At 38.9% G+C, this 27,951-nt stretch overlaps 2 protein-coding genes across 3 annotated transcripts in view; one reads left to right on the forward strand and one right to left on the reverse strand.

Annotated features, from left to right (window-relative positions):
* ACYP2 (acylphosphatase 2) overlaps positions 1-27,951 on the forward strand; it is a 290,315-nt gene that overhangs the window by 105,518 nt on the left and 156,846 nt on the right. The window contains exons 1-3 of one of the 2 annotated variants that reach the window (XM_044263955.1): positions 1,291-2,040; positions 13,662-13,678; positions 15,020-15,129. In XM_044263955.1, coding sequence (XP_044119890.1) covers positions 1,893-2,040; positions 13,662-13,678; positions 15,020-15,129 — 275 coding nt within the window. In that variant the 5' untranslated portion in view covers positions 1,291-1,892. Of the gene's footprint in view, positions 1-1,290; positions 2,041-13,661; positions 13,679-15,019; positions 15,130-27,951 lie in introns of those variants that run through there. The other variant, XM_044263956.1, reaches the window with a different exon arrangement.
* On the reverse strand, positions 20,467-20,835 carry LOC122916481 (60S ribosomal protein L37). The gene has a single exon (XM_044263957.1). The coding sequence runs from the start codon at positions 20,812-20,814 to the stop codon at positions 20,521-20,523; it is 294 nt and encodes a 97-aa protein (XP_044119892.1). The 5' UTR covers positions 20,815-20,835; the 3' UTR covers positions 20,467-20,520.

The following is a 27,951-nucleotide window of genomic DNA, read 5'->3' on the forward strand; positions in this document are numbered from 1 at the left end:
AAATTTTCTCTATGCATGGATGTTTCTATTATTTAGAATTAGCTTGAATATTAAGAATATTTGCTTTTAATTTTTAAAGTCTTAGAATCACTTATTATTGGCAATCCATGCTGAAACAGTACATAAAAATGCCTGTTTACTAATGTTCTGTAGTTGGCAGACCCAAAATACTTTAGCTAAGCAAATGCCAATTGTTGCTATATGCATTTCTATTTGCAGTTATCTAATTGTTGCCACAGCATTTCTAAAATTACAATAAAGCTACAAAATAGCTGGCAGGATTACTCTTGGGTTAATGTAGAGAAAACTCAAGACTAAGAAAATGTCAACCTTATCAGTGACAGGATTAAGGATAGTGACAGGATTTCAACCCAAGGTGAGTTTTACTTCTTGGAAGGCACAGTACTAGCAGTACTAAATACTAAATACACTAAATAATTAGGATGAAATAATTATATGGATGAAATAATTAGGATGAAATCTGGTAAGTACTTGCACAGACAACTAAACATGATAGAGGAAGATTTGGGAGTAGGAGGAAGTATTCTAGATAAAGTAGATCTAAGAGTTAAGTTTTTTTTTTTTTTTAAAGGTTAGGTTATGTTCAGAGAGGTAAAAAATCCAAAGTGCCTTGACTCTAACTTACTTATAAACTATAGAATAATCTGTGGATGAGGATAAGCAGGTAATAAGGGGTTAGTGGAGGCTGGAGACCTTCAATTGTATTCAGAATGCAACGCAGAGACATTGAAGAAAAGCCATTGAAAAAAAATCTATGTTGATTCTAGAATCTGTATGGAATAAACTGGAAGGGAGATGAGAGGAAGACATTAAGTTGTGAGGTCTCTGCAATAAAGCAGTATCTTCATTACATAAAATTACCTGAATTAGCACTTCCAGAATATATTTTACTTTAAAACGTTTCAACCAAATCCCAAACAAATTTTGGAAGATTTTTGGTGTTCCCTAAAGAACTGGCACATAATATTGAATCAGATTGCAGAGGATTATTTTAACTCTGTGGCCAGATGCAGAGAAATATGGAAAGGTATTGAAGCCAACAAATATGTTGAGAAATGCAAATTCTCACAAGTAGAAAGATTCGGAATTCTAGAAGACAGCAGCTGATCAATAGCTGTATCCAGATTCTTTGGAGTGGTGGGTTGCTTTCAATTCAGACTTCATAATAGTTCACCATGAAGCAAAATTCTCTAAGTACAAAGTGCCTTAACTTTGTAGGCAACTGGGATGTTATTGAACAGTAAGACCGTAAAAAAGCTGTGTGAGTCAAGAGCAGACAAGACGATTACTTTCCTCCCCGTTCCCACTACGATAGAACAGGTTAGATTTTTTTAAGTTTCGTCCTAGAAAATATCACAGTCTATGAAGAATATGGATTCAGGCCCCAAACCTTTCTGACTCAACAGTGAGGTGAAGAGGATGCAAACAAGAATTGGCTCAAAATCGCCAAATAGATTTGGCAGTCGCCTAAACATTTCATAAAAATCAACACACTAACCAAGTACCCTCAACCACCAAGCTAGCAGATCTCTCATTTCAAAACCAATCACGTTTGGTTACCAAACTACTGACATCTGGGCACGAAATCCGGCTTTCATTAACTTAAGACCGAGAAACAAGCCCCGAGGTTAACTGAATCGCCGGGAGTGCGGAACCGGCGCATCCCTCCCGGGGAGGCCAGTCTGGTTCCACAAGGGAGGGCAGGACAAGGAGGAAGGCTTCGCCGCCGGGGGCTGAGCGCTCTTTCCCTCTAGTGTCCTTAGCTGCCCCCGTTCCCAGCACCCGCCGTTCATTTGCCGCCTTCCAACGCGTGACCCCGGCGCGCTCGCGTCCTGAGCCGGTGACAGGCGCGGGGTGCGCCGAGAGGTCCCATGTGCCCCCTCCCTCTCCTGGCTGCCGCAGTCGCCGCGTCCCGAATCCCGCTCCGGCTCCTTGGCAGAGGACTTGCGACCGCCGCCGCCATGTCTGCCGCCGGGCGACTCAAAACCGTGGACTACGAAGTGTTCGGGAGAGTGCAGGGTAGGGGACCGCCCCCCTACAGTGGGAGATCAAGGAAGCGTTAGGGGAGGACGGGGAGAAAGCTACCAGAAGCGCCACCCATCTTAACGAACACCCCCGCCCCCAACTCGCTCCCCAACTTGCTGTGGCCGGGACTTCCGCTCTGCCATGACACAGCAGGCGCGGGAGGCCAAGAAAGCGAAGCGCGCCTGCGCCGAAGAGCCGGGGTGGGCGGGGTAGGAGAGTGGAGAACGCGGCGGGGGTGGGGTGGGTTGTGAGGGGAGCGAGAAAGGCTACCGCCGGGCTTTCCCAGCCCGCCGGATGAAGGGGTGCGTGGTCGGGGCCTGGCCGGCAGAGAGGGAAAGAACAAGATTGGGTGGGAAAGGAAGAGAGGGCCTTTGAGCTAGTGGTGCTCGTTTGATGCCACTAAAACTGCTGGGCTGACCGGTGTTTCAGAAAGGACACCTCAATGATGTTTGATGGTTCACGCTGCCAGAGATTACACTCCTTACCACGCCCCGCCAATGTAGCTCCTAAAAAAATTGTTATCTAATTTTTGTTTCATTCTAAATTTAAATAGTTGCAAAGCATGTAATGTCTGGCTTCTTTTTACTATTGTTATTTCTAAATGTTAAATCACTCATTTATCCAATGGAACATAAGCATGGTGGTGATTTACTATTTACCGTTTTTCGTTTAAATTAAAGCTTTTTAAAGACAAGAAATTTTACATCATACCTTTCCTCTTTTGACTTTGATTTCCGTTCTACTTCTCCCAGAGAATTTTATCCCATTGTTATGTTTGAGACTTTCTTACCGATCACCCTATCAAGCTTTTTTTTGTAATTTTGTATGTATAGTATGTATGTGTGTATATATACACATATACATTTAGATATATTTTCTTGATTTCCTTTGGCCATAAAGCTCTATTATTTTTTTTTTTTTCCTTCTGGCGTGAGTTGCTATTGTGATTATTATTGGAACACTGTCAGGAAGTTAAAAATACGTTTAAAGATATGATAAACATTATTCAATTTAAAAGGAAAGTTTCTATTGGAAGTTTATTCCTTAAGGAGAAATCTGGGGGTATTTATGGAACGTTGATTAAAGGATGTGTACTCTATTTTGGTACTCTAGAGGTTTTTAACACTTTAGGGTGATGCACAAGGTCAGGTTAAAGAAGAGCAAGAGAATGCTTTTTGTAATTCAATGGGCCTTCCTTTCAAAGATAGCTATGAAAAGAAAGGTGGGAAAGGAGAACCACATCAGAGCACAGGTACTTTCTCAGGCCCTTGTCAGGAAAGAATACATGTGAAAGTTGAAGATCTGGAAATCGATTTGCTTAAAATTATCCATGGCCTTGTACCCTATAGAAAGCCTTTGGGTACACCCAACGATCTGGTATTGTGGATTGAAAACTGCAGTAAATCGTTGGAAGCAGTGGAATATGAAAATAGTGGCAGAGACCACCTGACAAAATATTTGGTCATTTGGATAGAAATGGCAGTAGTTTAGGAGTGCATGTATGTGTGTGTGCAGGTGACATTTATGGAGTATGTTCCATATGCTGATCATCTTATTATTTTTTACTTAATCCTCATCACAATTTTGTGAGATTTATGTCTCACTGCTCTCTTCACAATGAGAAAGCAGAAATGGAGAGGTTCACTAAGTTGGACAAGTCCTTAGTTGACAAATGGAATTTGATCCTGCATCTCTCAAATTCTAAAACCTGCACTTTTCCATTATGCAGTGTTTTTCTATTAATATATAATGTGTTTCTCTTGATTTTAACAATATAATTATACTTTTTGTGCTTATGGTGGTTGTGTTATGTGACGATCAATTTTGGGCAGCATTACAAATATAAGAAAGAAATGTACTTACACGTAAGCAGTGGGATTTTTAAAAATCCGCTTTAGGGCTAACTCACATAGTTTGCAGTATGTTCAGTGGAAAAGTACATGTATACTATTGATTTATCAAGACATAGTTTGTAAGACAAATTCATAATCACATGTTTGCACACATATACACTGACATTTGCTGAGAATTTAGGATGTGCCACGCTCTGTACTCAATGTTTTACATGGTTGTCTCATTGAATCCTCAATCCTGTTGTGATCTCAACATTTCCTTCATTTAACAGGTTGAAAAATTGTGGCATTGACAATTAACTTTCCCAGGTTATGCAGTGAGTTAAGTGGTGGTGCTGGGATTTGAACCTCGACAGTTTGATATTAGAGCCCAAGCTCTTCTTAATCATTATAATCTATTGATTCTCCTCTCAGTACTTTTCCATCTTTATTTTGCCTTCTTCCTAACTAATGCACCAAACACATATACATATATACACTGATGTAGGACGTTGGACTCAGCCATTTGGATGATTCTGGATGACCCAGAGGGTATATTTATGGTAGTTTGGCTCCAAGGAAGTTTGACCTGGTCTATAAGCAATCAGACCTATGCCTCTTTCTCCGTTGCTGGCTGACACTGCCACTATTCCATCAGTCTGTATCTCTGTCTTATAAAATCCACTATTTTCTCATGGATTATCTAAGAAATAGATACAACCATTAGCCTTTTGTCTGAGTCTTAATGATGATGTTGAAATAATGGACAATAATCAAAATAAAATTTAATTTTAATATAAATGGATAATAATTAGAGGGAACATTGCTAATTTAACTTTTTAAAGTATGAAATAAAATCTTAGTGAAAGCTGGCTTGCTAGAAATAATGGCTATGAAAATAAATTTACAATGGAAGTAGCTATAATTGGGAATATTTAAAATGGACAAAACAGATTGACAAATAAAATTGTCAGTAAAATATTTAAATGGAAAATATTCCTGATGAAGATGGTTTCCGTGATAGCAAAATGAACATAGAAGATATGGAAAATGATTTAATTGTCCTGTCCTGATGAAAAATTGGTCAATGAATTAAACTGACTTGCTGGAGTTTATGATAGAAAATATTTTCCAGCCAAAAAGTTTGTTATATTTCTGTTAGGAATGTTTGAATTTGAGACATCCTTGGTGACAAAAGGCAGTCGAGACATTCTAGGGGTTGAGTATTACCTGCCTTGCTCTCAAATACACACAGCCTAATTTATAAACAGATTGTATTCCAAGAATTAGATAACTTGGTTATTTGAAATTCAGGAACATACACTTATAGAAACAATATTACCAATAGTGGATTCACCTCTCCTGCAAAATTTACATAGAGAGCCATTGATTGCTGTTGCTTTCATCGCCACATCTCTAACTCTACCTTTTAAAAAAATAAATGTGTTTTAGAATAGTTTCAAATTTATAAAAAAGTTGGAAGATACCCCATATTCAGTTTCCTTAATTAACATCTTACACTAGTATAGTACATTTGTCCCAGCTGGTGAGCCAACACTGATAAATTATTATTAACTAAAGTCTGTATTTTATTCAGATTTGTTTAGTTTTTACCTGAGGTCCTCTGTCTGTTGCAGGATTCATCTAGGATATCACTTTACATGTAGTCATCTTGTCTCCTTAGTCTTCTTTAGGCTGTGACAGTTTTGTAGACTTACCTCGTTTTCATTGATTTTAGTAGTCTTGAGGATTACTTTGAGCTTAGGTACTTTGTATAAAGCTCCCCATTTGGGATTTCTCAGATATTTTTGTCATAGTAAGGTTGGGGTTATGGCTTATTGGGAGGAAGACCATAGAGGCAAAGTGCCATTCTCATTACACTGTACTTATCAAGGGTACAGACACCGTACTGAGTGTACATACTATCACTGTGATTATCACTGTTGATGTTAACCTCGATCGCCTAGCTTGGATAGTGTTCATCAGGTTTTACCACTGTTAAGTTACTCCTACCACCCCTTTTCATCCTCTACATTTTAATTTCCATGTTCTCTAGGGGCGCCTGGGTGGCTCAGTGCGTTAAAGCCTCTGCTTTCGGCTCTGGTCATGATCCCAGGATCGAGCCCCACATTGGGCTCTCTGCTTAGTGGGGAGCCTGCTTCCTCCTCTCTCTGCCTATCTCTCTACCTACTTGTGATCCCCATCTGTCAAATAAATAAATTAATTAAAAAAAATCTTTATAATTTCCATGTTCTCTAGAACATGGTTTAACATGTTTTTCCTCCACCAATTTCTGTTGCCCTGGGGCCTTTGGGATAAGGGAAGGGGAGCAGGGGACTGAACTTATTTCTTTTTAGAGCATTTGTAACTGTGCATGGCTTAAAATGTTTCTACAAATCTTTAATTACAGTTACATCTAGAATATAATCTGAAGATTTGAAAAGGAAATTGATTAAGCTATGTATAGATGCTTTGATGCTTTGCTGGCTCTTGGGTAAATACTAATGACAGTCATAGAAATGGATTGTGGCCTTCTGTTGGTTTACCTGTGCTTTAGAAAATCAACAGTTGATTTTTGACAATGTTAACTCAGACTCAGAATAGGAGTAGTTTATTGGACTACAGACATATATAATTTTCTTTAAGATTGATTAAAATAAAAATTGGGGTGTGTTATTAAATACCTTTGTCAGACACCACATGATTTGGATGTACACATTTTTCCTTATATAGATAGGAAAAGCTGTGTTTGAGAGGTTGAAAATTTTAGTACCAACAGTCAAGAAACATAAATATTGTGAAGTCTAATTCCCTTGCTTATCTTTGTTCCCTACAGCATTTCATTTATAGTGCTGTTCTACTCCTTGTTTTTACATCTTGTTAATCTAGTCTGCTTTCAACTACAATTATTTGTGTACACATATCTGTGCCCCTTACTAGGCAAAAAGGATAGTATTTTCAAGGTCAAGCTGATGGCTTGTTTTTATAGCCCCTACAGCTGCGCTTCTGGTGGGGACTTTAAAAGTGTCTTCAATTAAATTGAAGTGCTTGGGGATAGTTGGCTTGGAGAAGAAACAGTAGTGAGACGGCTGTTTCAACAATCTGAAAGATGCCCTGGTGTGTGGCTCCAGGGGACAGACCCTGGATGGAGGATGAAGGTTAAAGGAAGGACTCTCTAAAGAAAGATGTTTAACCTCGTCGAGGCACTCAAACCTGACACAGGCAGTCACATCCCAGGATGAAGGGGCAAAAGACAATATAAAAATTTGATTTTACATGGAAGGATGCGGATATTTAAAATTCATCATGATTTCTTTAAATATCAGTGTTTCTTTGTGAATTTAAAGTAGGATTTGCTTTGCAAATATTCACCTCAGAGGTTCTCACTGACACATCTTTCCACAGTTGCAGTCGATTGAGCCCCGATGCAGCAGTGAATTGTGTTTGGAGTCCTTCGTAACTGAAGGGGCTGATGTCTCTGTCCCAGTTTCCAGAGTGGTGTGTCTGTGAAAAACCTGCATGTGTCATCTCAGCTCTTTAACAAGCGAGGTGGAAGTGGGGCAGAGAGGTCATGGAAGCCCACAGAAGATCTCTTGCCACATAGGCTGCGTCCCAGGAGGGCTCCATTCCAGCCAGGGCCGATAAACTGCAGAGAATCTATATTTTCGTTGGCTTTTTCTTTCTATACGGCCCTCCCTTTGTGGCACCAAGTGCTTCCAACTAGGGATCAGGACTCTCAGAAAGGTTCTGAGAACAGAGGAGCTTTGGATAGTTAATTCTTGCATGGTTCACTGTTTCACAAAGTGAGTGGGCTAGAGGTCCTGATGCCTTTCTATGCACATTCCTCATAAGCCTTTGTGGTTAAGAGGCCTAATAAATAACCCCCCTCTTCATTATGTGAAGCAGAGTTTGGTAATGTGGTGTGAATCTTCAGGTAAGTGCACTTTATGACAGTTTCTAGCGCAGAAGAAAACACACTCTCCTGGGGACAGACAGGGCTCCCCTGACAAGCAGAGATAGGATCCCTGAGGGAAGCTCTCTCCAGGAGAAGGAAGAAGTTGAAGCACTGGGCTATGCTTGTTTCTCCTTCTGGACTTACCAGTTCACTGCATGTCGCTGTGATGGAGTAGGGGGAGGGTAGAGTGTCCAGGAAGGTCACACTAATGGATTATTTCTCCTCAAAGCAGGAACTATCATGGAGGCAAAGAAGCTTTCTCCTCTAGAAATAGGTTGTAAAGTCCAGAGAGAGCTCAACCATGTAGTTCTGGCTGCGGCACTTAAAGATGTTCTGTTCCCCAGAGTGTCTTTGTGTGGGGTGATAGGAAGAGTCAGGGAGGTTTCCTGGTGACCACAGTGGAAGAATGACTGCCCTTGTTCAGCAGATAAAGGCAGGAAAGACTACAATATAGTCCTGTTTTCTGCTCTTCTTTTTCTCTCTTTCTTTCTTTCTTTTTTTTTTTTTTTTGGTGACATTTAAAAAAATTGTGATATAATTCACATAATTTTAAACTCATCCTTTGGAAGTGTTCAAAGCATACTCAATATACAGTGATTTTTCCAGTAATCACAATTTTTTGCACCCATCACCACTATCTAATTCCAGAACATTTCCAAGAACTCCTCTCTCACATTTCCCTTTAGCAGTCATTCCCCAATCCCTTCAGGAAGGTCAAGGCCGAGCCCAATGCAATGGCCTTGATCTTTTCCTTGTGGTTTCAAGAAGGCTGCTATAGCTCCATCATGATATTCACCCTACAGTCAGGAAGGGGGAGGCTATAGGACCAAACCACCGTTGAGTCAGTCCTGTCAAGGTGCTTTCCTGAAGCCGTTTACCTCCAGACACGGATCGCATCTCATGGGCCATTCTTCTTACAAGGAAGATGGGAAATATAGAAAGGCATGTTACTGCCTCAAGTAAAATCAGAGTCTGTTAGAGAGGTAGAAGGGGAGAATGAATTCTGTGTAAGCAGCTAGCAGTGTCTGCCCCACAGATATACAGATATTAAGTAAATTTAACAGTAATGATTACATTCTGTATACTTTCCCAGGTAGTGACACAGAAGGACATGTTACAGGAAATCTCAACCTCAAAACATTAGATCGATAACCAAGGCAAGCCAAGTTTCTGTTAAGTCCATATTGAATCTTTCATACATGATTTATTTCAGTCTTATATTTTTTGCCCATCAGTCACTGCCTAGAGTCAGGAGCAACACTTCCATTTTCTACCCTGTTTGCAAGCAGTATGAATTTAGGCTAAAATTGTGTCTCGTAAACTTAAATGGCAGTCCTTGAGTTCTACTGTTTTAGGATTTGTTTGGTAAATATGAGTGTGCTCTTATCACTCACAGATAAAAACACAGCCACCAGATCCTGCTCCGTCTCTCATCTCAAATCCTCTAACTGATCCAAGATGACCAATTCAATCTTTCCTTTTTTCCATTCTTGTGGTTGTTATGTCTTTATTTATAAACAACATGCAGATATTACTATTTCTTGTTTTGTCAACTTAGATATTCTCTAGTGGCTTCTTGCTATCCTATTAAATACTAAATAGGTATGTATACATGTAATTTTAACTTTTAAAGTAAAACTGCCAGTTATTTTACCAGCAAAAAAGGGTTCATTTGGGAATGAAAGAGAATTGCGAGTCAGGACAAACAAGGTGGGACACAACCTTAGGTGAATCTGGGCAACAAAGGACAGACATGCTTTTTAAGGAGTAAAGGGGTACATTGGGAAGGCTGTCATGAACTAAAAGTCCAGGGGAATAAACTGGGAATATCAAGTGTGGTGGCTTCTCATTGGCTGAGCTGTTGCCCAGATAGGGGGTAGGGGATGAGGAAAGTGTTTCTTCCTTAGGCTGGAGAAGTAGAATAGTATCCACAAGCAAGGTCAAGTCTGTGTAAGGTCAGGTCTCTCACTTTGTGTTGGGTCTGAAGTGGACTGTAAGTGGTAGGGCATGAGAGCTCCCCCTGCTGAGACCCACCTGACTTCATTAGTGAAATTTTCCATTACTAATTTTCACAACACTATGTATCATCATTTAGGTAAAGTTCTGCTAGAATCAACACAGAAGTCTTGAGATTCTTTCCAGCTCTAAATTGCAGTAAATTTATTACCATCACTTTGAATTAGACTTAAAGTCTCATCAATTTGCTTGTATGTATATTTGCAATATTAATAAGGAATTATTACAGGAGAGTTAAGTATTTCACTTAAATATTTATCAGCTGGTTTATCTTTCATTCATTTATTCGGCAGTTATGTGCCAAGGTCTGATCTAAGTGCTGGGAACACAATGGTGAACAAGACAGAAAAAAGTCGTGCCCTAATAGAATTTAGAGTGAAGACAGGACATTTAAGAAAAGTAAATAGGGCGCCTGGGTGGCTCAGTGGGTTGAGCCTTTGCCTTCGGCTCAGGTCATAATCTCAGGGTCCTGGGGGATCCAGGCCCGCATTGGGCTGTCTGCTCTGCAGGGAGCCTGCTTTCCCCCCTCTCTCTCTGCCTGCCTCTTTGCCTACTTATGATCTCCCTCTCTGTCAAATAAACAAGTAAAATCTTAAAAAAAATAAAAGAAAAGTAAACAAATATCTTGTAAAGTCATATGGTAATTAGTACTATGCATATACAGGAAACATGTGGGGTGTATTGCTGTTTTAGATGAGTTGGGCAAGGGACATATTGTTACAGGATTTCTTTTCCTTTGGTGCCCGTGGCTCTTGGTCATGTCACTTTAAAGAATGAAAAGGCAGACCAGAGGAAGAGTGGTGGGCTACAAAATGAAGTTTCTTGGGTGATAGTGCAAAGCTCCGGAGAGGGAGGGGACTGGAGAGGGTTGCCACTGGAGTTCCTAAGTCTAGGGGTTTTTATGGGCTTGTTGGCAGGCTGTTTTAATCTGATTAACCCTCCACCAGCCTGTCACCCAGTCAGGTTTTTGTCATCTACCTATCACGTGAGAAAGGGTGGAGGGCTCCTTCCAGGGTGGTGTAAAATCCTTTTAAGGGTGGTTTCCTCTTAAGACTGGGGGCATGGGGTGCTTGTCCCTGCCTGCCTTTCTTCCAACTTAATTAATACTTCTGAGGAGGTGACATTTGTGCAGAGACATGAATGAGCCGAAGTTAGTCATGAGAAGATTGGGGGAAAAGCATTTCAGGCAGAGGGAATAGTATGTGCAAAGGCTGTGAGGCAGGAGTATGCTTGGCATACTGAGGAGCATGAAGGAGGCAGGTTTGTCCAAAATGGAGAGAGCTCAGAGGGAGTCCTAAAATATGAGGTAGAATCATAGGTTGGGGGTAGGGGTCTGGAGGCTGTGGCAAGTAGCATACCTCTTACTTTGAGTGTAATGGTAAACCGATAGAGGTGGGGAAGAAAGCGATATGACATTACTTAAATAAAGAAAATCACCTCGGGTGTTTTATAGAGAATGGACTGTAGGAGGGCAGAACTAGAAGCTGGGACACTAGTTAAAGAGGCTGTGGAGAGATGATGATCATTTGGACCAGGGCATGAAAACAGTATTACCCATTTTTCTAAAAACATTGAAATAGAATCACATACATTTATTTATTTATTTATTTATTTGTTTATTTATGGTAAGTCTTTTTTTTTTTATATTGCCAAGTGATTGTTTTTGATTAATTTACTCACAGTATTCAGAGATTCAACAGAAGAAGGATATTTAAACAGGATAAATACTTGTTCTCTGTTTGTTTTTTTTAATTTTTTATTTTTTATATATTTATGGTAAGTCTTAAATGAAGTTTGGGACTAGAAATAATTTGTAAAGTGAGTGCAGTGACACGATTTTGAATATTTAAGTGACGATCTAAGTGAAGGGCTGCCTGGGCTGCTCCCAAACCAGGTCCAAGGAGGGCTCAGGGGAGGGTGTGGGATTTTTTTTTTTTTTTTTTTTTTTTGGCTTTTCATTGTCTGTAGCTCCTCTCCTGTGGTGCTGTGGGCGTGTAAAATCAGTGAATGAACGTTGCTCTGCAAGCACATGATTTATTACTAACACGAACAGCGTCAACCAGAAATGCATCAGATTTGCCATACCCTATCAGATTTTTCCCTTTCTGATGCAGTTCTTGATTGGAAATAAAAATCATGGGGCGCCTGGGTGGCTCAGTTGGTTAAGCGTTTGCCTTCGGCTCAGGTCAGGATCTCAGGGTCCTGGGATCAAGCCCCGCATTGGGCCCCACGCTCAGCAGGGAGTCTGCTTCTCCCTCTCCCTCTGCACCTATCCCCCATTCGTGCTCTTTCTCTCTTAAATAAAGAAATAAATAAAATCTTAAAAAAACAAAAAACAAAAACCTTTTCAAACCTTTCCCAGGCCTTCCATGAAGGTAGCATCACCCATTGGTTCTACACTTTGGTGGGCATGTGAATCACACAGAGAGAATGCTAAAACCAGATTCCTGGTGCTGTTGGACACTGGGCTATTTTTTAAATAGGAAAGAGCCGAACCAGATGTTTCCAATTTCTGTTTACTTCCCTTGCCTGACTTTTTTTTCTTAATGCTGACATCAGAGGGGGCTGCTTGCTGTGGAGGACCTCTGGGGAATGGGCGCAATATAGCCCTTCCTCAAACCTTTCATGCTTCTTGGGCAGCGTCTTTCGGGATCCCCTCACGCCTAGGATAAAACAACTAAACGCTTTTCACAGTTCTGCCTGTTTTCTCTTCTGTTTCGTTGCTCTCTTCTACATGGTCTGCTTTAGCGGAAGTTTCCCTGTGAGTTTTCCGCCAGTTCCTAGCATATCTACAGCTACCGTCTTTCCTTCTGTCTATATGACTAATTACCTTTCTGATTCCCCTTCAGATCAATGCTTGCCACTCATCATTTCTCCTCATTTTATATGTACCTTTTAAATATTTTTACAGCCATATAAAAATTCCATTTGCGATACATCCTGTATTTATTGCTTTACTGCTCTTTTTCTTCATGTTCATTCAATACTGCAAAACGCAATCATCAGGAAACAAATGATACCCCCCTGCTATTATAAATCTGCTTACAAATTATATAACATTATCTAAGCCATCAATCCCTTCTGTATCTTCTTTAGTAGGCTTAATTGCTGTATGTATAGGCACTATCTCTTGACCTCTTTGAATATTGGTTTAATCTATCACTTATGATTTCCCAATGTATTTAAAAAAATCTTTTTTCAGTTGGGGTATGATTTAAATTCAGTAACATTCACCCTTTTTAGTGTATAGTTTAATGAAAAATGCATACAGTCCCTTAGCGATCACCCCAGTTGAGAGGCAAGGCAGTGCCTTGACCCGAGAAAGTTCTCTCTTACCCCTTTGCAGCACTCCTTCCCGAGCCCTTGGCAAACCTGATAGTTTCCTGTCCCTGAAATAAAAACAGAAATGTTTTATTACATTCAAATTTGAATTTAGTCCTTGCATTTAAAGAAGAAATTCTGAAAGCTGGGGATGAATAAGCTGTATGCCATATATACCAAACGGTCCTTGGTAGTAAGTATTTTGTTTCATTGACCATTTTGAAATAGAATGAATATGCAGTGTGGCTTTTCATGAGTCTTTGGTTTCAGAAAATTACCATTTTTCTCCAAAGAGCCTTCCTTTTCTGTTATTATTTTAAAAGAAAGTAATTTAAAAAACCACTTTCTGAATATGTTCAGATATGAAAGTTTTTGCTCATTTTATTTACTTACTATTTAATAAAGTAGATGAAAGTTAAGTCAGGAAATACATAATTTTTTTAAAGGTAGACAAACTAACATTTCTTTTTATCTTCTTTTTTTTAATACAGGTGTTTGCTTCAGAATGGTAAGTCAATTTTTTGTTTTTTTTCTCCCCCTACTTGTTATTTCTATTTATAGAGATAGAGCAATTTTCTACTTAGTGCTAGCTTACTGCTTATTTTCTGTCCTTGACAGTAAATGAAATATTTGTATTTTTTCCAAACTACTGCCTGAAATTTTTTATTAAAGTTGTCTTTTGAAAGTAGTCTATCAAAAACATTACAGCCTGCCTAGTTTGTAGTTAATTTTTTGTATGAATTTCAAAAATTCATTTACTGGGATGATTGAATTAAGCATTTTGGCTAGGTGTACTGAACATAAAGTGTGGGATCTGCTCCATGTTCTGAATGAAAGAAGTCCTCCAGGCAAATCTTGAATTCCAGGATGAAAAATGCCCTTGTTGTGTTAAGGAAGTGGTTCTCAGGGGTTAAGACAGGTTAAGGCTCCTTAATGCTTTTAAAATTTTTCCTTTGTTAATATTCTCCTTTCCTAAAAGTAAAAGGTGCATGTGTTTTCGCCTACTGTCAGAGCTAGCAGTCACTAGATTAGCTCTCTCTTCCTAACTTCCCAAGAGTTCTAGTATGTTCCTAACCAGTGAAGTCTCCTCCTTTTGAGATAGTCCCCTACCCCACAGTTCAGATTGTCTCCTCTTTCATTATTATTTTCAGAACCAGCTCCCACATAAATCCTAGCTGTAACCATCTCTGTTTAGTTGGGGAAGTAGAGTGTATAGATTCTTAGTCACTCTGACCTCCAAGCAGAAGACCGTGTTTTTAAAAAGTTCCAGTAGATAGCATCGACAAGAATTTAGTATGATGTAGTTAAAATAGTTCAAATTAAAATGTTGCTAGGTTTTCATCTGTCATCATAACTGAATTTAAAACTGAGAAATTTTTAAAAGACTGTAAAGAATAATAGGAGAAATAAACTTACCTATAGACAATTATAACATTTGTGTGGCAAGTCCACAGCCAATGGAAGACATCAGAAACTTTTAATTGAATACTGTGTATTGATCATAATTCAGTATTTTCTCTCAGTGATTGAAAATCTTAGGATAATCATCATTTGGAGCCCAGACAATGTAATACAGTGTTAGAAGTTATTGGGGCAGTGCAACTGAATTTTATGGATCCCAAAACACATCATGGAAACTGTTTTCTATCAGTTTATTTTCTCATAATGTGCTCATCTTTACTGAAAGTGGAATTTAATAAAGTTTACCCTTAAATGAAGGTTCTTGTAAACAGAGGAGTGATTGTAGGTCAGCTATGTAATTTTTGTCAAGGACTGTAGGAAAAAAAATTATTATTAGTTACATTTTTTGACGCTGGATTTTGTTTCACTAATTTTCTCCTAAAACCAGTACACAGAAGGTGAGGCTAAGAAAATAGGAGTGGTTGGCTGGGTGAAGAATACCAGCAAAGGCACTGTGACAGGCCAAGTGCAAGGCCCCGAAGAGAAAGTCGATTCCATGTAAGTAGTAAGACTAATAATGCACTCATGTGATTAATGAACTTATTCTAATGTTTCATTAAACAATAAGAATAGTATCGATGGACCAAATTCAGTTTGTAGATTATAACTAAACTAACATGCTTTTAGGCATACGAGCTCCTTGTTGGTATACCTCCCTAGAGTTGGGATGGAATTTGTGCATTTAGGAACGGATTTCCCACTTGGCCAGGCCTTCCAAAAGAGCAATGGCGTCATTCTCCAATCTATTTCCCCCACGTCTCTTCTAATGTGGGGGAAACAAACATCTTGGGCCCATGTATCTCTCATTCAAAGTGGCTGTGAAGAAGCAAAAGCCTTTGGATGATTTTTTAAGTTCTTTTAATTAATTAATTGATGATTGATTGATTTTTTTGAGAGTATGTAAGCATGTGACAGTGAGGGAAGAGGGGAGGGGCAGAGAAAGAGGGAAAGATAATCTGACATGGGGCTCATTATCACAACCCTGAGACCATGAGCTGAGCCGAAATCCCAGGCATTCCTGATTCTTAAAGTTCTTTTTTTAAAAAAGATTTTATTTATTTATTTGACAGAGACAGAAACAGCGAGAGAGGGAACATAATAAGCCGGGGGAGTGGGAGAAGCAGGCTTCCTGCCAGAGAGCTTGATTCCAGGGCCCTGGGCTCATGACCTGGGCTGAAGGCAGATGCTTAATGAATGAGCCACCTAGGTACCCTGGTTCTTAAAGTTCTTAAAGTAGACTTCAAGGCCAAAAGGCTGCTCTCTCTTTCTTATTAAGTATCTTTTTTTATCTAACTGTAATTTTATTTTTGCTGTTGGTAAAAGTGTGTTTTATGAGTTGTATGGTAACCATAATGAGTCCTTGCGTTCCAAAGGAGAACAGATTCAGTAGTAATGAAAAAAGTGCCCTGTCATATTCAAAGGACTTATCATTTCAGTTTCATAAATTACATTGTTCTCTGTAGTATTTTTTTAATAAAAAATAGCTAACATTTACTGCAGATTAGCAGTATTAGGCAATATGGTACACACTTCAAGTGGTTTATCTCATTTAATATTCACAATGGATCTTATGAAATAAGTGCTAAGTCATACCCAATTTATTTTATTGTTTGCAATTTATTTTTGTTTTCATTACTTAATGTTTTTAGATCTCAAAAGTAATACTTTTTTTTGCATATTGTAATAAATGAAGTAGTAAGATGCAGAGAGGTAAAAAAGCAAAGCTAGTAATCTGCCCCTTCTCTTCTTTCCTCCCCTTGATAGAACACGGGCCTGTGGCCTTGTGAAGATTTTCTGAAGCTTTCTCATTCACTTAGAAGTATTTAAGCATTTATAGTTAGGATTTTGCTTGTTTTTACCAAAATAGACTACTTTATACATATTTTTCTATAACTACTTTTTCATTTTATAGCTATTCATCAATCAGTAAACAAATAACCACTAAGCCCTTAATTTTTTCTAATTTCTTTATATATAAGTACATACTTTTTGTATAAAATTATACCCCAACTTGGAAAATGGGGTCTAAAAATTTAATTTTCATAAAGTATATGGTAACAGTTAAGGAAAAACAATAATTTTCAGTAGGATTGCCCAAAATGCAGATAAGATTGTGAGACTTATGTTGTATAGAACTAAGTAGTTCAAAAAATGATAAAGTGCCAAATGACTATGAAGTATTGGGAATGGGGGGTGCACGGGAGGATAGATGCTCATGTCTATCACGTGATAGCCTAATCAATGCTATAGCACATTTCTGATTAATATCCTTCACATACCCATATGATACATTCTGTCATTTTTTCTTTTCAATCGCTGCATTCCCCCTCTTCCTTCCTAGTACTACCACTGATTTGTGTTAGCAATGGGGTGGGCTTCCTCCCGTGTTTGTTTCCATATTCACAGTTTTGGGTTGTGTTCAGTATTTGCTTTTTAAAAATGGGATCATGGTGTACACACTTCTCTGCATCTCACTTTAATATTCAAAAATATCTCCAGGAAACAAACAATTTAATTTTTAAAAGTTCAGAAGGCATGAATAGACATTTCTCCAAAGAAGACATTCAGTTGGCCAATACATACATGGATAGATGCTCAACATCCCTCATCACCAGGGAATGCAAATCGAAACCACACTGAGATATCTCCTCACAGCTATCAGAGTGGCTAAAATTCAAAACACAAGAAACAACTTTTGATGAGTCTGTGGAGAAAAAGGAACGCTCATGCACTGTTGATGGGAATGTAAACTGGTGGAGCGACTGTGGAGAACTGTATGGAGGTTCCTCAAAAAATTAAAAATGGAAATACCATATGATCCAGTAAACCAGTATGGGGGATTTACCCAAAGAAAATGAAAACACTTTTTCAAAAAATATATATGTACCTGTATGTTTATTGCAGCATTATTTATAATAGTCACATTATAGAAGCAGCCCTAGGGTCTACCCATAGGTGAATGGTTAAAGAGGATGTTATACACACACACACACACACACACACACCCTGGAATATTACTCAGCCAAAAAAAAGAATGCAATCTTGCCATTTGCAACAAGACAGATGGACCAAGAGAGTATAATGCTAAGCAAAAGTAGTCAGAGAAAGACAAATACCGTATGATACCACTTGTGTATGGAATTTAAGAAAACAAATGAACAAAGAAAAAAGAGACAAACCGAAAAATAGACTCTTAACTATAGAGAACAAACAGATGGTTATGGAAGGGGGGGGTAGAATAAGTGAAGAAGATTATGGGTACACTTACCATGATGGGCACTAACTAATGTATAGAATTGCTGAATCACTATAGTGTAGACCTGAAACTAACAGAACACTGTATAGTAACTATACTAGAATTAGAAAACAAAATAAAACAAAAATACATCCAGGAAAACTCACCCAAATCAAATGGTAGAGCTTTAATCCATTCTTTTTAATAGCTGCTTAATATTCCACAGTATTAATGTGCCATTATTTATCTTATTGCTGAGAATTCTTTTTCTTTCTCTCTTTTTATTTTCCCAAGTAAGAGCAATGCCATAATAAATATTTTACTGGTGATTTTATATTTGAGAGATAAATTCCCAGAAGTGTGGTTTGTTGGTTGACATGTCTGTGTACTGTTAATTTTAAAAATATTTGTCAGACTAATTTGCAAAACAGCTGTAAACAATTTACATTTTTTTTCTATTCATCCTGTGGGCAATTGGTATTATTACTCTCTAATTTTCTTTTATCTGATTGGATATAGAGTGATGTATTATTTTTTTCACTGTAATTTGCATTTCTCTAATTGCTGGTTATTTTGAGCATGTTCATGCTTATGGCTATCTGGGTTTGTTCTCATGAACTAACTTCCTTTCACATCCTTTCCCCATTTTCCCATGGGACTGTTTGTCTCTTGCCAATTTTTAAGAGCTCTTTTTATTTTTATTTATTTATTTTTTTAAAAGATTTTATTTATTTGACAGAGAGAGAGAGAGATCACAAGTAGGCAGAGAGGCAGGCTCCCCGCCAAGCAGAGAGCCTGATGCGGGGCTCGATCCCAGGACCCTGAGATCATGATCTGAGCCGAAGGCAGAGGCTTAACCCACTGAGTCACCTAGGCGCCCCTAAGAGCTCTTTTTATATTGGTAATGATTACTAACTCATTATCTCTTATCTCTTTTGCAAGTATTTTCCCAAATCTATCCTTTGCCTATTCATTGGTTTTGTTTATTTATGATAGCTTTTGCAAAATAAATTGTTTTAATTTGTATAAACTCAAATATGGTTATCTTTTCTTTCTGGTTAAGAAACAGATTGTAGGGGGTGCCTGGGTGGCTCAGTTGTTAAGCATCTGCCTTCAGCTCAGGTTGTGATCCCAGGGTCCTGGAATTGAGACTGATGTTGGGCTCCCTGCTCAGTGGGAAGCCTGCCTCTCCCTCTCCCATCCTCCCTGCTGTGTTTCCTTTCTCTCTGTGTCTCTCTCTGTCAAATAAATAAATACAATCTTTAAAAAGAGAGAGACAGATTATAAGTGTTGTTCTAACTTTTTGATGCTTTATTTATTATATTTAGCATTTATTCCATCTGGGATTTGTTTTTTATTTATAATTTGGGATAAGGGACTGTTTTCTACCAGATAGATAGCCAGTTGTGCCAGCACTATTATTTTTTTTAATTTTATTTATTTGACAGAGAGAGAAATATCACAAGTAGGCAGAGAGGAAGGCAGAGAGAAGGGGGGAAGCAGGCTCCCTGCTGAGCAGAGAGCCCGATGTGGGGCTCAATCCCAGGACTCTGGGACCATGACCTGAGCCGAAGGCAGAGGCTTTAACCCACTGAGCCACCCAGGTGCCCCTGTGCCAGCACTATTATTAAACAATCAGTCTTTCCCCATCAAATTGGAATATATTTTTTCATATATTGAAATAGCATATTAATTGGATATTATTCCTGGGTTCTCTGTTCTGGTCCCCTACTAGAGCTACTCATCTATTCCTAGACTAAGACTCCATATTGATTTAATTACAGTGTCTTTGTAGGATATGTCCCTTCACAATTTTTTTCATTCATTTATTTGCTTCCTTGGGCACTTATTTTCTCTCTAAACTTTAAGATACTCCTTTCCATTTAATTGGAATCATATCTGTTTTTTATTTTTATTATTTATTTATTTAAAGATTTTTTATTTATTTGAGAGAGAGAGAGAGAACATGCACTCATGGTAGGGGGAGAGGGGAGAGAGGGAGGGAGAGAGAGAGAATCTTTTATTTATTTATTTATTTATTTATTTAATTTTTTTTTTAAAGATTTTATTTATTTATTTGACAGAGATCACAAGTAGGCAGAGAGGCAGGCAGAGAGAGAGTGAGAGAGGGAAGCAGGCTCCCTGCCGAGCAGAGAGCCCGATGTGGGACTCGATCCCAGGACCCTGAGATCATGACCTGAGTCAAAGGCAGTGGCCTAACTCACTGAGCCACCCAGGCACCCTATTAAATTTATTTAACAGACAGAGATCACAAGTAGGCGGAGAGGCAGGCAGAGAGAGAGGGGGAAGCAGGCTCCCCACTCAGCAGAGACCCCGATGTGGGGCTCGATCCCAGGACCCTGGGACCATGACCCGAGGCAGAGGCTTAACCCACTGAGCCACCCAGGCGCCCCGAGAGAGAGAGAATCTTAAACAGACTCTATGGTGAGTGCAGAGCCTGATGCAGGGTTCCATCTCATGGCCTAAGCCAAAAGCAAGAGTTGGATGCTTAAACGACCATGCCACCCAGGTGCCCCAAGGAATTATATATATGTATGTATATATATATATATATATATATATATATATATATATATATATTTTTTTTTTTTTTTTAAAACCATGATGTTTATTCTGACTAATTGTTGAAATCCTTAAGATGAACTGGATGCTGCAACAGCTGCCCTCTTGGGCTTAGGTGTTGTTCCTTCACGGAATCCATGCCTGAATCTGCGGTATACAATTTTTAGGTGCCTCATGCGACCGGTCCCAGTGGTGTTCCGTCTTTTAGCCTTGGCACTCCAGTTATACTTTCTCTTGCGCTTGGCAGGGTAGCCGCACTTGCCACACGTGGACTTCTGAAGGTGGTAGGCCTTCGAGCCACAGCGGCGGCACAACGTGTGCGTCTTATTGCGACGCTTTCCAAACGATGACGTCCCCTTCGTCATCTTTTTTCCGCGGCAGGCCCCAAAGAGGTATATATGTATATATTTTTTAAAACTTCCCTGATGGTCTTACAGATGTGCTTTCTAAAATAAACTTTCGGAGTACCTGGCTGGCTCAGCGGGTAGAGCATGAGACTCAGTCTGAGGGGTTACGAGTCTGAGCCCTTATACTGAATGTAGAGATTATTTTAAAAATAAATCGTAGGGGCGTTTAGGTAGTACCATCAGTTAAGTGTCCAATTCTTGGTTTCAGCTTGGGTCCTGATCTCAGGGTCCTGGGATCCAGTCCTACACTGGGCTACCCACTCAGCCAAGAGTCTGCTTGAGATTCTCTCTTCCTCTCCCTTTGCCCTTTCACTTGTGCTGTCTCTCTTTTTCTGTCTCTCTTTAAAATAAATAAATATTAAAAAAAATAAAATCATGGGGCGCCTGGGTGGCTCAGTGGGTTAAGCCGCTGCCTTCGGCTCAGGTCATGATCTCAGGGTCCTGGGATCCAGTCCCGCATCGGGCTCTCTGCTCAGCAGGGAGCCTGCTTCCCTCTCTCTCTCTCTCTCTCTGCCTGCCTCTCTGCCTACTTGTGATCTCTGTCTGTCAAATAAATAAATAAAATCTTTAAAAAATAAAATAAAATAAATAAAATCAGATCTTAAAAACACCCAAAACTTTATTTTTTAGAACAGTTTTAGATTAGATGAACCATGAGAGACTATGGACTCTGAAAAACAATCTGAGGGGTTTGAAGTGGCGGGGGGGTGGGAGGTTGGGGTACCAGGTGGTGGGTATTATAGAGGGCACAGCTTGCATGGAGCACTGGGTGTGGTGAAAAAATAATGAATACTGTTTTTCTGAAAATAAATAAATTGGGAAAAAAAAAAAGAACAGTTTTAGATTTACAGAAAAATTGTAAAGATATTACCAAGAGTTTCCACATACTTCTCACCTACTTTGCCCAAGTAACATTTTACATTGTCTGATACATATGTTACAATTAACGAGCCAGTATTGATGAATTAGTGTTATCGAAAGTCCATGGTTTTTCAGATTTCTTCAGCTTTTACCTAATAGTCCTTTTCTCTTTTAGGAACCCATATTTTACTTTCTATTAATTCCACACTTTTATGATATTAAGAGAATTGATATTAAATCTTCCCATCTAAAATTGTGGATATCTTTTCATTTGCTCAGATTTTTAAATTTATCCTTCAATATGGTTTTATGTTTATCATCACATAGACTTTGTGCTTTGCTTGCTGACTTTATTGCTAAGTCTTTGTCTTACTCAGTTTGGGCTATTATAACATAAGTCCCATAATCCGGGTGGTTTATAAACAATAGAAATTACTTTCTTTTTTTCTTTTTAAAGATTTTATTTATTTATTTGCCAGAGAGAGAGCACAAACAGAGGAAATGACAGGCAGAGGGAGAGAAAGAAGCAGGCTCCCATTGAGCAGAGAGCCCGATGTGGGACTCGATCCCAGGACCCTAGGACCATGACCTGAGCTGAAGGCAGAGGCTTAACCCTCTGAGCCACACAAGCGCCCTAGAAATTTATTTCTGACAGTTCTGGAAGCTGGAAATGTGAGATTAGAATGCCAACATGGTCAGGTTCTGGTGGGAGTCCTCCGCGAGGTTGCAGACTACCAACTTCTCATTCTATCCTTATATGGCAGAAAGAGCACTAGTTAGCTCTCTGGCCTCTTATTACAAGGGCACCAATCCCATTCACCAGGGCTCTACCCTCATGATCTAACCACTTCCGAATACCATCACACTGAGATTAAGGCATCAACATATGAATGGGGGGGATACATACATTCCATAATAAGATTTTATTGTCTTTTTAATCATTATGTATGGAATATTTTTCCCATTTCTATTTCTGTGTGCTTATGCTAGAATAGGGAAAGCCTAATGACTTTTTGTATATTTATCTTATATCAGGGTTACCATACCAAATGTTCTCATTAATTTTACTAAGTTTTTTTTTTTTTTTTGGTAAACTATAGTTATTGGATTTTTTAAGTATACAAATACGTAATTAGCAAAAATAATGTATCCTTTTTTCAGTGTTTATTTCATTTGCCAGACCGACCCATCAAGACAATGTTGAGTAATAGCAATAGTGGGCAACCCTGTCTGTATTTGAAATGGTTTTATTTCATCAAGTAGAAGAGCTTGCTATTGATTATTGTTAAATATGCTTTATCACATTGAATTTCACTCTTGCATTCCTTGAATTAACCTCTTATTGGTCACAGAGTGTTATTCTTTTGAATCATTGCTGAATATTATTTGCTAATATTTTATTTAGAATTTTTGCATCTATATTTTTAAGTGTGAATATCATTTCGTTTTTCTTTTTCTTTTTCTTTTTTTTTTTTTCTTTTTTACTTTATCAGGTTTGGTGTTAAAGTTATGCTGGCTTCACAAAATATATTAGGAAACTTTCCATCCATTCCTTCATTATGGAATAACTTAAATAATATTGGAATTACTGTTATTAAGTTAGCTCAAACAAGTTATGAAATTACTTGGTCCTGGTGCCTTCTCAATGCTGGGCTATTAACCACCATTCCAATCTAGTCTATTGTAATTGGTGGGTTTGAGTTTTCTATTTGTTCCCAGATTCATTTATAAGTTTTGTTTTGGTTTGATTTTAAGATTTTATTTTTATTTTATTAATGAGAGACAGAGAAAGAAACAGAGGCAGAGAAAAGCAAGGTAGAGAGAAAAGCAAGCTCCCCACCAAGCAGGGAACCCAATGCAGGACTGGATCCTGGGACCTTGGGATCATGACCTGAGCTGAAGACAAGAAGACACTTAACTGACTGAGCCACCCAGGGACCCCCATTTATGTTTTCTTAGGAAATATCTAGTTTTTCTAGGTTTTCAAATTTCTTGCTATGGATTTTATTTATTTATTTGAAAGAGAGAGAAAGAGAGTGAACTCGTGCAAGAGAAGAATGAGGGGTAGAGGGAGGAGAGAAAGAATCCTAAGTAGACTCTGAAGCATGGAGCCCGATGTGCGGTTCGATCTCTCATGACCCTGAGATCATGACTTGAGTGGAAATCAAGAATCAGATGCTTAACTGAGCCATCTAGGTGCCTCTGGATTTTATATTTTAAAAGTCTCTTTTGTATCTGTGGTTATATATCTTTTGAAAATTCCTAATCTTATATAATTTTATTCTTGCCTCCTTTCTCCTTAATCAGATTCTGGAGGAATTTATCTGTTGGTATATTTTTTCTTTTCTTTCTTTCTTTCTTTCTTTCTTTTTTTTTTTAAGATTTTATTTATTTGACAGACAGATCACAAGTAGGCAGAGAGGCAGGCAGAGAGAGAGAGAGGGGGAAGCAGGCCTCCTGCTGAGCAGAGAGCCCATTACGGGACTTGATCCCAGGACCCTGAGATCATGACCTGAGCTGAAGGCAGTGTCTTAACCCACTGAGCCACCCAGGTGCCCCATCTGTTGGTATATTTTAAAAAACAACTTTTGGATTTATTGATCGTTTCTTTCTGTCTTTTTTTGTTTGTTTGTTTGTTTTCTGTTCATTAATTTCAACCTTCATCTTTACTAATTCCCTCTTTATTTCTTTGTTGATCCTTCTCTAAGTCTTCAACACGAATTGTGGTTTCCTTTAGTTTTAGTCTTTTTAAGTTAATAATGAAGATGAATAGGCATTTCACTCTGAATAAGCTTTTGGTTTGCTCCATAGATTTTGGTAAAAAGTGTTCTTTTCATTGCTTTCGGGATAGTTTGTAATTTCATTTTTAGTTCCTGTTTGAATAATGACAGTGGTCTTCTGGGTATGTGTTTTTTTTTAAATATCCAGTGTCCCTCTCTGTTTTTAATAATGTTTTTTGCCTAAAAGTTACTTTATCTGATATTAACAGTTATACACACTTTCTGTGTTACTATAGAATATAATTTTTTCCTTGCATAATTTTCAGTGTTTCTTTCTCATTGTGTGGTTTTATTTTTGTTGAAGTAGTTGATGAACAATGTTATATTACTTTGAAGTATATTTCATTATGTTTTATATATGTCCTTTGCAAGCAGCATATAGTTGGGTTTTGTTTATGCAGTCACACAACCTGTTTTTAAATTAATGTATTTATCCATTTAAGCTTAATGAAATTACTCATTTTTAGAATTAAATTTGTATCTTACTATGTTCTTTCCCCCTTGTTTTATTCTGCTTTCCTTTTCTTCTTTCTTTCTTCATTTATTTTTATTTTTTAAAGATTTTATTTATTTATTTGACAGACAGAGATCACAAGCAGGCAGAGAGGCAAGCAGAGAGAGAGAGAGAGAGGAGGCAGCAGGCTCCCCGCTGAACAGAAAGCCCAAAGTGGGGCTCGATCCCAGAACCCCGGGATCATGACCTGAGCCGAAGGCAGAGGCCTTAATCCACTGAACCACCCAGGCGCCCCTCTAGATTTCATTTATTTATTTATTTATTTTTATTTTTTATTTTTTATTTTTTTAAAGATTTTATTTATTTATTTGACAGAGAGAGATCACAAGTAGGCAGAGAGGCAGGCAGAGAGAGAGAGAGGAGGAAGCAGGCTCCCTGCTTAGCAGAGAGCCCGATGCGGGACTCGATCCCAGGACCCTGAGATCATGACCTGAGCCGAAGGCAGCGGCTTAACCCACTGAGCCACCCAGGTGCCCCTAGATTTCATTTAAATTGACTGTTTTTTATTATTCCATTTTTTGGTTTCTTTTACTAGTATTTTCCTAGAGGTACAACATACAATCATAACTGGTCAAAATTTGATGTTAATTGATGTCTTACTCTCTTCCCTAACAATGTGAGATCTACAGTACCCTTTAAGTCCATTTATCTATTTATTTAGATGTAATTTAAATGATCTGTTTTAAAGCTCATCAGAAATTATTTCTAGGGTGCCTGGGTGGCTCAGTGGATTAAGCCTCTGGCTTTGGCTCAGGTCATGATTCCGGGGTCCTAGGATCAAGTCCTGCATTGGGCTTTCTGCTCAGCAGGGGGACTGCTTCCCTCTCTCTCTGTCTCTCTCTCTGTCTGCCTCTCTGGCTGCTTGTGATCTCTCTCTGTCAAATAAATAAATAAAATCTTAAAAAAAAAAAGAAATTATTTTTAAAAGTCAAGATTTTGGGGAGTGGTTTCTGTGTATATGCCATTTTTGTTGTTTTTTTTCCCCCTTGCTGAGTCTTTGGGCTTCTTCTGTACAGGAATATTTTTCATTCTGCCAAATGATTGTTCTTTATTATTTTCCTTCATTTGGGCTGTTGGTGATGTGTTACCTCAGTTTTTGTCTCTCTATATGTTTTTATTTTACCTTCATTCTTGAAAAATGTCTTTGTTGCATATAGAACTCTTAACCTGACAGTTACTCTTTTCCGTACCCTGTGGATACCATTACAGTGTCTAGCACCCATTGTTTTGTTGTGAAATAGGCTGTCAGTTTTACACTTTGCTTCTTTAAAGTAATTTTGGCGTATTTAAAATGGCAGCAGTGGTAAAATTGCCAGTTTACACTTTGCGATAATAAATAGAACATTAAGCCTGTCAGTCGGTTTAGGTGATTTTCCCCAGTAATACCCAGTTCCTTGGGTACATATGCGGGAGAGGCATGAAGTGAGGTTCATTGGGGGCTGGTTGTTGCCTTCTCCAAGAAGTGAGAGAGCCGGGCTGGAGGGCATTTACAAGAGTGTGCCTAGAATGATGGAGCCTGGAGTCAGGTTTGGGCAAGATGAGAAATGGCTGGGAATAAATTGATGGGTGTTGAGAACCGGTTGTCTTACTCAGTTGTGGGCCTAAGGACTTGTGACAGCTTTCCAGAGCACTGTTGTGTTGCACAACGCAGCCGGGAATCAGCGGAGTCAATGCAGAAGGAAAGGGATGGAGTGGGGTTCTGAGACATCTCTGATGTTTCCCGCCCTGCTGTGAGTGAAGTGCTGGTGTGGATAGGCTCTATCACTGGCTTTTTTCTATGTCCAGTGGTTCTTTAACTGGACTTCATCTGAGTACTGCTAAATGGAAATTCCTCCAGCTGCCTGAAAAATTAGTGAAATTTCACACACTTTGGGGTTGTCGTGATTTTCTTTTTTCACTGCTTTTTATTATGGGATTTTCAAACCTATCCATGAATAGAGAGAATGGGACAACAAATCCCATGTGTCTGTTACCCAGCTTCAGTAATAATTTCTGCCATTCTAATTCCACATAGTTCTCCAACTTGTTTTTTGCTTTTCTCATTGTTAAGAGTATATAAATCCAATTTCCTGCATCGTATTATGCACCTGTAAGTTAGGTTGAACAATGTGAAACTGTCAATTTGACAAAACTTTAAGGTACAAACCGGCAATTTCACATTTTTTAATCTAAAACCTTTACTGTTTTTCTCTGACAGAAACTCTATGCGCGTTGTCAATGTATTTTTCTTTTCTTTATTTCTTTCTTTATTTGTTTGACAGCCAGAGATCACAAGTAGGCAGAGAGACAGAGAGAGAGAGAGAGAGAGAGAGAGAGAGAGGAGGAAGTAGGCTCCCTGCTGAGCAGAGAGCCCAATGCGGGGCTTGATCCCAGGACCCTGAGATCATGACCTGAGCGGAAGGCAGAGGCTCTAACCCACTGAGCCACCCAGGCACCCTCAATGTATTTTTCCAAACCCACAGCAGATCTATCTCCAAATACCAAAGTGCATTCTGTCACTGGTCTGCTGCCTTTTCCTTGAGGCTTGTCTTTTTCCCTGGGTGGGTCTCTGCCTGCTGGACCGCCGTCATTCTCATGCTGCCCTTTGTCCCTTTCTTGTGAAATGGGTTCCTGTTTTCTCAATCATATTTTCATCATCTTTGATTTATTCCTTTGTTTTGTTGAAGCATAATTCTCCCTAAGATTCCCAGGAAAGGTACCAGAGAGACAAAAAGTTTGTACCCTTGTCGGTCTTCATTTGCCCTCCTACTTGATTGCTTGTTCAGGTTATAAAATTCTCTGCCCTCGGGGTGCCTGGGGGGCTCGGTAGGTTAAGTGCTGACTCTTGATTTCTGCTCAGGTCATGATCTCAGGATCGTGAGTTCTAGGCCTGTGCTCAGTGGGGAGTCTGTGAGAGACTCACTCTCCCTCTCCCTCAGCCCCTCCCCCTGCTAGTGTGTG

Source organism: Neovison vison, chromosome 8, assembly GCF_020171115.1.
Source record: "Neovison vison isolate M4711 chromosome 8, ASM_NN_V1, whole genome shotgun sequence".
In the NCBI taxonomy this organism is placed as follows: Eukaryota; Metazoa; Chordata; class Mammalia; order Carnivora; family Mustelidae; genus Neogale; species Neogale vison.

Excerpts from the sequence above, each read along its gene's own strand:
- LOC122916481 (XM_044263957.1), bottom strand. The coding sequence starts at position 20,814 with ATGACGAAGGGGACGTCATCGTTTGGAAAGCGTCGCAATAAGACGCAC.